A 10,631-nucleotide genomic window follows, 5' to 3' on the forward strand; every position below is an offset into this window, starting at 1 on the left:
GCAGGCTCACAGCAGAGGAGCCTGATGTGGGGCTCGATCCCACAACGCCGGGATCACGCCCTGAGCCGAAGGCAGACGCTCAACCGCTGTGCCACTCAGGCGCCCCTAGACTTAAAATATTTAAAAAAAATTTTTTTAAAGATTTTATTTACTTATTTGACAGAGAGATAGCCAGCGAGAGAGGGAACACAGCAGGCGAGTGGGAGAGGAAGAAGCAGGCTCATAGCAGAGGAGCCTGATGTGGGGCTCGATCCCATAACGCCAGGATCATGCCCTGAGCCGAAGGCAGACGCTTAACCGCTGTGCCACCCAGGCGCCCCAAAATATTTAAAATTTTATAGAATTATTCATTATCATACGATACAAATACAAGTATTTACTACTTTGTCTTTAGAGAACATCTTAATACTAATCCAAAGTTATTCTTAACCGACACTATGAAAATTTAGGAACTATAAAATAAGGGCACCTAGCTGGCTCAGTCGGTAAAGCATGCAACTCTTGATCTCGGGGTTGTAAGCTCAAGCCCCACGTTAGGTGTAGAGATTACTTAAAAATGAAATTTAAAAAAAAATCAGTAATTTAACTCTAACACATTCAGAAGATACTTAAGTTCACTAAGAGAAAACAGGACAACAGAGCAACCCTCTCAAGTCCCCTCCCTCTTGGGGAGCTTTGTATTATCACTCAATATCACTCAATAAACTTTTTTGCTGCCCCCCAAAAAAAAAAAAAAAAAAGGAAAACAGGAAAGCAGTAAAAACACAGTAAATTTGGAAAAATCCCTTAAGTAAAAAGTTTGACAAAATGGACATCAATCATTCTAGAACTTTGATTCCTACAGTCTTTAAAAAGTATTGTTTTAGCACCTCGTAATTTGTAAGCTGCTATGATTATAATCTGGGAATTCTTTCATATAACACTATAGCTCATTCGTTCATTCATTTACCAAAGACTTATTAATTTATTTTAGAGACAGACAGCGAGTGAGCAAGCACAAGCAAGGGGAAGGACAGAAGGAGAGGGAAAGAATCTCAAGCAAGACTCCTCACTGAGTGTGGAGCCCAACATGGGGCTCAATCTCATGACGCTGAGATCACCACTTGGGCTAAAAGAGTCTGACAATTAACTGACTAAGCCACCCAGACACCCCTATAATTCATTCCACAAATACTTTGCTGAATATCTACCACTATGGAAAAACAAAAATTAAAATACTTTTGAACTCTTCCCTAAAGACATTTAAGAGTCTAGAAGAGATGAAACATATACAAATAGAAAGCTTAAGAAATGCACAATCTAGTTAAAATGTGAAGATTGCTCAGAGGGGAAAGAGATTATCTGCAGTTTGGTGGGAGGAAAAATAGGGTGGATTTAAAGGACAGTTAGGGGCACCTGGGTGGCTCAGTTGGTTAAGCATCTGACTCATGATTTTGGCTCAGGTCATGATCTCAGGGCCCTGAGATGGAACCAACGCCAGGCTCTGTGCTGGTCTGCCCTGGTCGTGGAGCCTGCTTAGGATTCTCTCTCTCTCTCCCTCTGCCCCTCCCCACCTGCCACCCCCACCACCCAGCACAGGCTTGCATTCTATTTTTTTTTTTTTAAGATTTATTTATTTATTTCAGAGAGAGAGACAGAAAGCACGAGCAGTGGGAAGGAGGAGAAGCAAGATCCCTGCTGAGCAGAGAGCCCAACGCAGGGCTTGATCCCAGGACCCTGAGATCACGACCTGAGCGGAAGGCAGACACTTAACTGACTGAGCCACCCAGGCACCCTGCGCTCTCTCTTAAAAAAAAAAAAAAATTTAAAGGACAGCTAGACTTTAGGGGTGTCTGACTGGCTTGGTCGCTAGAGCACACAACTCTTCATCTCAGGGTTGTAAGTTTGAGCCCCACGTTGGGTGTATAGATTAATTAAAATTTTTAAAAATCTTCAACAACAAAAAAATAATAAGATATAAAAAAATAAAGTAAAATGAAGGACAGGTAGACCTTAGACAAAGAGGCTTTCTGCTGGAGAAAAGCACAAAAGATGGAAAACCACAATGAGAATAATTTAATTTAACAGAAATGGAAAAAATTACAAAATATTAAACAATAATGTGTAAGTTGGAGGTTTCCAATTCTGGCAACTTGAATATCCAGACCAGATCAAATCACCAGTTAAAACATCTAAAACTGTACCACTCATTCTGATGCTCTACAAATACTTTAAAAATTTTTAAAATTTATTTATTTTTGCACGAGCATGCACGCATGAGAGATAGAGAGAGAGTGCACTCCAGCAAGCCTGTGCAGGGGGAAGGGGGAGAAGCTGACTCCCCACTGAGCAGGGAGCCCAATGCAGGACTCATCCCAGGACCCCAGATCATGACCTGAGCCAAAGGCAGCTGCTTAACCGACTAAGGCACCCAGGTGCCCATACAAATACTTTCAAATTAGTGACCCATGACCCCTTTTACCGGTTATATTTCCTAATGGAGTGAGATGATGAAACAAACTTAATTCATACTGTAACTTGGAGTAAACTATTAATTCTCTTCATAAGACAAATTACTTTTCCAATTTTGAGTATGCATGCTCAGTTAGGCAAGAACAAAGACCTTGACTTTCCTTTCAGTTTACATAAACAACATACACGTGATACTCAAACTTCATTTTGTTTTTTGGTTTTTTTTAAAGATTTTATTTATTTATTTGACAGAGAGAGAGACAGCCAGCAAGAGAGGGAACCCAAGCAGAGGGAGTGGGCAAGGAAGAAGCAGGCTCTCAGCGGAGGAGCCTGATGTGGGGCTCGATCCCAGGACTCTGGGATCACGCCCTGAGCTGAAGGCAGACGCTTAACGACTGAGCCACCCAGGCGCTCCCAAACTTCATTTTGAAATCACAATGTAAATATTATGTTCTATTCACTATGGCAAGACCACTTTTCTAGTCTCAGTTCTGTAATAACTGTGCAAGTTGTTTAGTGATCTGTGCCTCAGTTTCCTAACTTGTAAAATGAGGGGGTTGAACGTGATCTGCAAAGGACCTTCCAGCTTTAAAATCCTATACTCGATTGTTCACCATCTTTTCTACAGAAGTCATTGTGACAAGGCCAACTATCTAAAAAAAAATAGTCTTCCTCTAAAGGCATGTAACCCTTTATTGAGCACATACTAAGTGCCAGGAGCTCACCTGCTTTCTTTCTTTCTTAAGATTTTATTTATTTGAGAGAGAGTCAGAGATCGAGAGAGCATGAGTATGAGGGAGGGGTGGGGGGGGGGAAGCAGACTCCCCATTTAGCAGGGAGCCCGCAGCAGGGATCCCAGGACCCTGGGATCATGAGCTGAGCCAAAGGCAGACGCTTAACTGATTGAGCCACCCAGGTGCCCCACCAGGCTCTATTTCTTATTTCACTTAATCCTCATTTATAACCATAAAAGCAGGTGGTTTCCTAACTTTACTCACAGGGTATTATCCATCTCTTGCCTGATCCAATCAAATTAGGGGTGGAAGACAAAGATTCAAATCAAGGTCTAAATCCAAAGCAAGCTCTAATAAACCATACTTGGTGCCTCAAACAAAAAATACCAGAAATAAAATAAATGAACAAACGCCGAAGAAGTAGGCTGTGACTTTGGTAATCTGGAGAAAGCATGGTCTTACAATAGGGCAGTGTGCGTGCCTGGTAGCCATGTAGGCGCAGACAAAAGAAGCCAAATATCAGGGGGGGTGTGTTTGCGTGCGTGCGCATGCACATGAAATCTGGTTTTCAAATGAAGGAAAACAGATTCACCAGCTTTCAACTTCTGCTGGTTTTCAAATGAAGGAAAACAGATTCACCAGCTTTCAACTTCTGCTTTAAACAGTTCTAATCCATGGGAGCCTGGGTGGCTCAGCTGGTTAAGCGACTGCCTTCGGTTCAGGTCATGATTCCGAGATCCTGGGATGAGTCCCACATCGGGCTCCCCCTGCTCTGCAGGGAGCCTGCTTCTTCCTCTCCCTCCATCTGCCACTCCCCCTGCTTGTGCTCTCTCTCTCTCTGTCGAATAAATAAATAAAATCTTAAAAAAATAAACAGGTCTAATCCAGATCTGAGAGGTTAATTTTAATATTACATAAACTTTCAAAATTCCCAGATAAGTATTAAAATACGGGGATCAGCAAGAAAACCTAGGCTAAGAAGTAAGGCAAACCATGGTTGAATCCTGGCTCTAGTAGGACTAGCAGTGTGACCTTGGTCAAGTTATTTCACCTATCTAAACCTCATTCCTTCATTTGTAAAGTGAAGATACTATCATCCATCTTGCAGGGTGGTTAGATTAATGGAAAATATAGGCTATAAAGAGCTCAGCATAGTACTTACCTCAAGGTAAGAGCTTGACAAATGAAATCTATTATTATCCTTCAAGATCCCGGTAACACAGAACATAAGACCTAGGACCTATGCTCATAGACATCCCAATTATGTCTATGAATACTACTCGAAGTTTACCTTTAAAATGTTATACTTTGTCACTTTTCTGTAGATCTAAAATTATTCTCGAATAGTTTGTTTTTAAAATGTCACACAAACACACTCATTTCTAATAGAAACTAACCAAACTTCAAAGTAAGTTTATCCTAAACCTAACATTGAACCAACTATCAAATACTGTATTCAGTGGTTAACAAGTTTTTAAAGTGACGCTGCAAATAGTGTTACCAAGGGTTCAGACTTCTGAATGGGGTCAGGGAAAGCCGGGGATATGTCCCAAAGCGGTTTGAGCGCGAAATACCCCTATACGTTCAAGCGAGTATTCCCCAAATGCCACAGAGTTGGAGGAGCTCGAAAAACGAGGTCTGAACTAGTAACACCTGGCAGAACGACCTTCCTCCAGCTGAAGGGACAGGTGGCCTTATGTCCCCAAACTATCGTTTTATTCTTAGCCACATGCTCGAGTCAACAGCTGGGTTTTAAACCTTGCAGTCTTCCCCTGTGCCCCATTCCAGGCTGCGACGGAGGAAGCAGGACTTCAGGTTCCTCTTGGCCAGGGCAGACAGGCGAAAGGAGGCAAGGGCCCGAGGCCCCGAGGGGCACAGGAGACAGGTCGAGCCACCTGTGCCCAGAATTGAGCCCTTGCCGGGCGGCACCACCCGAGGACCACCCTCCACGCCGGGCCTGTGGAGCTTTGGGGCGCGGCTGCTGTCAGCCTGGCCGAAACGCCGCGGTGGGGGCTGCGTTGGGGGCGTAAGGGAATAACTCGGGGGTTGCAGCAGAGAAAAGGGAGGCAAAAGGAGAGACGGCAAGCGAACCCCCAGCCTACGGCGGGGCGCGGGAAGTCACCTCCATGCCCCCGAATCTTCCGTCCCGTTCCTTCCCGAACCCTTCCCAAGTCCCGGACCCAACGCGCTCCTCTCACCGTCTCGGCTTCTGTGTGCTGGGGTCCGGCACTCTGACCCCCCATTACCCCGCGAAGGAAATTCATCTTGTCGCTCAGCCACCGGCTCTATCGGCCCCTTGGGAAAGAAGAGGTAACTTTCCCTGCCCTCGGCAGGGCCTGGCCCCCAAGCCCGCACTGTGCACTCCCCAGCCGCTGCCACCGAAGCCTTCTACTCCGCGGCCGCTCCAGCCCCCTAAGCCCGGAAACAGCCGCCACCACTAGTCAAGATGCGCATGCGCGGGGACGTGGCATTACGTGGCGGCTCGAAGGGCGAAGGCAAAGGGGAAAAGTAGGCGAGAGGAGGCCGGTAGCGCATATCCGCCCAAGCCCCGCCCACTGCGCAGGTCCCGCCTCCCTCGGAAGGGACACGCCTCCTACACCAGCCCTTAGCGGGTAGCTACTGCTGGCCACAGCCACCCACGTGGTCGAAGCCCGGCCCCGCCGGCTGGAGAGAACCCTGGTAGTGTACGTGTTTTGGCTTGCGGGGTGTTTAATTGTCGCCGAAGGGGACTTACTGCAAGCTATCGAATCTGGGGTCGTATTTTGTTGAGTCGAAAGTGAAATTTTACTTCGGCCGACGTGACAGGTAAGGGGCCCCGGCCCCTGGGAGGGTTCGTTTGGTTTTGCGGTTTAGCAGTACGAGCCTTCTGGCCTTCTGATCCTTGTAAATTGCATTTCTTTACAGGGCTTTGTTTGGTGGTAAAAAGGGTGCTAGAGCCCCTCAGTCCATTGCCACCGGAGGGCGCATTTCTCAGTTCTTGCTCTTCAAACCTGTTATAAAAGGAATTCCTAGATCCTAACACCAGGTACGCCGCTGTTTTCAAGTGGTGTGAGGTGGAAAACGATCGAACCCTGCATTTAGCTTATTAGAGAAAATACATTGATCTATAGTGTCAGTTTGGCATTTAGTAGCATATTTTGTTAACTCTCAACCCCTGCATTTTCAGTGTTTTTTTTAAATATGAAAAATGTCATTTTTTTCAAAATGGAATGCCCTGCCCCTTTTGAAATGCGATTGCCCAGGTAGGTACACATGTTTCTGGAGTAGTCTTGTAAATTTCTTGAGCCTAAAAGGCGCAGGGTCGAGTTAGCTTACTGATTCACGCACCTCTCCACTTGGATCCCCTCCAGATCTCAAATTCAGCATTTAAAACTGAACTCATCATCTTTCCCAGCCTCCATTAACGGGAAAAAAAAAAAAGAAATCAATATGCTTCTTTGTGCCTTGCCACCCTCAACAGTACCACTAGCCAAATAATCGCCTAAGCTAGAAGGAGGACACTGGGAGGAATCTTATGTTCTAGATTTCACCCCCACGTGTCCAGTGTTCAAGTCCTTTCATTTCTATTTATAGAATATTTCTCAAACAGGTCCTGTGCTCTTCATCCTCTCTGCTTCTGACATAGTTTATGTTCTCATCATTTTTCACCAAGATTATAGCAGTAGCTTCCTAACTAGTTTGTCTGCATTCAAGCCCTGGCTTCTGTCCAGTTCAGTCTCCAGTCCAATCACCCTTGGATGAGCCTAACAACAACAAAACATCTGTCCATGTTGATACTTTTCTTAAAATCCAAAGGTGGTTGTCCATTTGCTCCATAATAAAATCCAGTCTCTGTAGCTTGGTATCCAGGCCTGTTATGTTCTGGCTCCTGTCTTTCCAGCTCCTGCCTCCCCCATGTACTGTGGAATTATGCCTGGATATGCCCTTCCCCTACCACCTTTTCATCAAGGAAACTCCTACTGGTTCCTTAAGACTTAACTCTGGCATCATCTGAAAGCTTTCCCTGAAATTCAGATACATGTGTCTGTGCTAGCACTTTGCAGTTGTTAATCTGTGGAGAGCACTCAATAAATGCTTATGAAGCCAAACTGTTAGGGGCAGGGCTATGTCATTCATTTTTGTATCTCTCTATATTGGCACGGTCATAAAAGGTATTGATGGATAAATGAGGAAGACATTATGGATATAGGAATATCATGCTGAGGAGGAGGGTCCTTTTTTCGTCTGTGAGGTGGAATTGTAGATAACACATATCACAGAGGCTATGGTGAAATTTCCTTTTCTATTGCCAAGGTTTTAAGATTGGGTGACTTGGAGAATGGTTGGGATCATACAGCCCAAAATACTGTGCACTAAGCATTGTCTTCTGCTTGAAAACTGGACATTTGACATTTGCTTCAGACATTTTCCATGAGGGCATTTTGTTGCAGCCTAAAAAAGTGATCAATAAATGCTCAGATTGCTATTACCAAGTAATGTGTGCCAAGAACCTCACTTAGTCCCTAAGCCCCACCTTTTCCTGAGCCTCTCCTCACCTTCTTCCTGTGCCTCACTGCTACCGCATCATCTGGAGTGGGGCTCATGGATATCTACTACAAATATTCTTTCATAATAAAGAAACAGTGCCTTGACATTTTAGCTAAATTCTTTTAAGGCACCGACCTTGTCAAAATGCCCTGCTTTGTTTTAAACTAGTGAGTATTGTAGGTCAGTAACAGCATACTGTGAGTTTTCCCTCCAGTTGACCTGTTTTCTTCCCTAACAGCATCCCCTGGGCAGGAAGGACTGTGGGCAGGAGGAATGGACAGTTGGGTCCAGAGGAGGTGACGGTAGAGCCCCCATTCGGCACCCCCCCCCCATAGTCTTGCCTCTGTCTTTGTGTCTGGCAAGGGATGGAGCTGCTCACCACTTCCAGTCTCTGGAGGAAGTAGAGAGGGTACAGTGGCTAATTTGTCCCTCATTTGGGGTCTGAAAGGGGAGCAGAGGCATCATGACTACAGAATAGCCATGAAATGGACTTCTTATTTAACAGGAGGGAGTTCCATGTGAATGTACTTCCACTAATTTTATAGAGAAAAGTCAGGGACCATGTCTTGTTCCTGTTTGTAGCCTCTAATCATTTAGTATAATTCCTTTAATATGATAGATGTTCAAGGACCATCTCTTAAATAAAGAGAAAACATGAAAAAAATGTGACTACCTGACTTACGCCATTATACTTCAGACTTGCATAACTTTAAACGTTCCGGATAAGAATGCCACAGATCATTAAAATATACATAAACATTTTAACTTGGGTGAATAAAAGTGGTTTTTCTTTAAACGAAACCTGAGAACAAAGCAACTAACAAAATTAACTGGTTTGAAATTCATTTTTTAAATTGCTCCTTACAGTCCCCCTACAGTGCCGCTTCAGTGGCCCATTCCCCCCATCCTTTCTTACTTTCTCGTGGCATACTCAACTAAGCAATGAAATATAATTGCGCAAGATTGTTTTTTAGTTGGTGTGATGGTGGTGTGGTGGAGTATTGTCTATAACTGCTTAGAAAGATGAGATGATAATTTGTATTTGAAATACACCATACACAGGTCTTTAGAGACTAATTACTGCAAAATCAGTGTCCAAAAACGTTGTTTTGTTTTCTTTTAAGTCAACTCTGTGCACAACGCGGGGCTTGAACTCGTGACCTGGAGATCAAGAGTCGCACACTCTACCGACTGAGCCAGCCAGGTGCCCCCAAAAGCATTGTTGATACAATTATGCATTACTATCCATTAACCAAACAACATACAGAAAAATAAATTCCTAACAATGAGGCAGCTATTGAAATTCATAACCAATCGATAATAACAATATTAAACACATAGGTGGTGCGCCTTTTTTTTTACCAGGCTCTGTCTCTTCAAAGTGTTTTACATAGAATACTTTTCTTAATCCTCACAACAACCTTATGAGATGGGTAGTGATAGTAGCCCCATTTTACAGATGGCGACACAGGCAGAGAGTAATTTGCCTGATGTCATACAGCTAGGAAGTGGCAGAGGTAGGACATAAATCCGAGATCTGGCTCCAAGACCTGTGCTCTTAGGTACTATGCTACCCAGCCTCTTGTACACTCAGGGCAACAATCATGCAGAAATATGGCCTGCAAGTCCCCACGTAATCTGGCCCCTGTGTTATCCCCCTGACCTCATCTCCTGCTACATTTCCCTCCTCTCTATCCACATAAGCATCTTGGGTTTCTGAAACTTACTCTCCCCTCTCCCCTTGTTCTTTTCCTGTACTGGGGATGCTGCTATTCCACCCATATAGATGAATGGCTTGCTCCTTCACCTGTTTAACTAAGTCTGCTCAAATGTGACCTAGGCCTCTCCTGACTGTTGTAGGTTGCAGTTTCCCCATGCTCCTTCTCCCTCTGCTCTGCTTATTTTTCTCTGTAGCACTTGTCAGTCTGATGCAGTATTTTCCCATACGTATTTTTTTCCTGTATTTCATCAGATCTAAGACACCATTAAATGTCCCTCAGAGAAAGAAAGAAATTAAGCCCTGCCAATTGTTAGATGCATCCCAATTTCAGATTTCCTAAAATGTGAAAAAATATTCATTGCAGGACCAGTGGAGTGTAGTATATATTTTACATCTTTATCTTGTTTATTGTTTATATCCTCATTTCCAGCAGAATGTAAGTCCATAAGGCAGTGATTTTAGTCCTTTTGTGAAATGCTTTATCCTCAGTGCTTAGCACAGTATCTGATACATAGTAAGCACTTGGTAACTCTAATGGGTGAATGAATTCCCCAGATGAGGAAATTCCTGCTTTCAGCCTGTGTGCATGGGAGCAGAAATTCTGCAGCGTTGCTAAGCATTGCGTGGCAGCCAACTTCCTCAATAGAATCTGCATCGGGGTCCTCAGAAAATTTTATTAACGCACTAATTTTAGTTGATGAATATTTTCTTGGCCTTTAATGACTAACTTAATAATTCATGTTTAGTCCTATGTAAAGGTAAATATTCTGTGGGAGAAAGAATTTATATTTTTAGGACTAGATCTCAGCCCACTGGGAGAAACATCTCGACCACCCAATGGCCAGCTTACCTTGCTTGGAGATTCACACTAATAAATGTTTTTCTTCTCCTCCCTCTTCTCCTCTACCTCCTCCTCCTCGCCCTCCCTCTCTTTCCCTTCCTCCTCCTTTTTCTAAGACAGGTAATGCATTCACATGGTTAAAATAAAAAGTACAAAAGGGTATATAGTAAAAAGTTCCCCATCTGTATTCCTTGGCCACACAGGTAATCAATGCAAACAGTTCTTGTTCATCCTTCTAGATACTAAAAAATGTATATTTAATCCCTCTGTTATTCTCTCTCTTTTTTTAAAAATAACATAAATAAGTGTAGGACATTGTATATGCTGTCCTGCACCTTTTTCCCATTTAATATGTCTT

At 43.8% G+C, this 10,631-nt stretch overlaps 1 protein-coding gene across 2 annotated transcripts in view; it reads right to left on the bottom strand.

The window, feature by feature from the left end:
• The window catches only part of USO1 (USO1 vesicle transport factor), an 87,630-nt gene extending 81,975 nt beyond the window's left edge, over positions 1–5,655 (bottom strand). Inside the window, exon 1 of one of the 2 annotated variants that reach the window (XM_011224883.3) lies at positions 5,384–5,655. In XM_011224883.3, coding sequence (XP_011223185.1) covers positions 5,384–5,449 — 66 coding nt within the window. In that variant the 5' untranslated portion in view covers positions 5,450–5,655. The remainder of the gene's footprint in view (positions 1–5,383) is intronic. The other variant, XM_002919160.4, reaches the window with a different exon arrangement.
• Between the last annotated feature and the right edge of the window lie 4,976 nt (positions 5,656–10,631).

This window comes from Ailuropoda melanoleuca, chromosome 11 (assembly GCF_002007445.2).
Source record: "Ailuropoda melanoleuca isolate Jingjing chromosome 11, ASM200744v2, whole genome shotgun sequence".
NCBI classification, from domain to species: domain Eukaryota; kingdom Metazoa; phylum Chordata; class Mammalia; order Carnivora; family Ursidae; genus Ailuropoda; species Ailuropoda melanoleuca.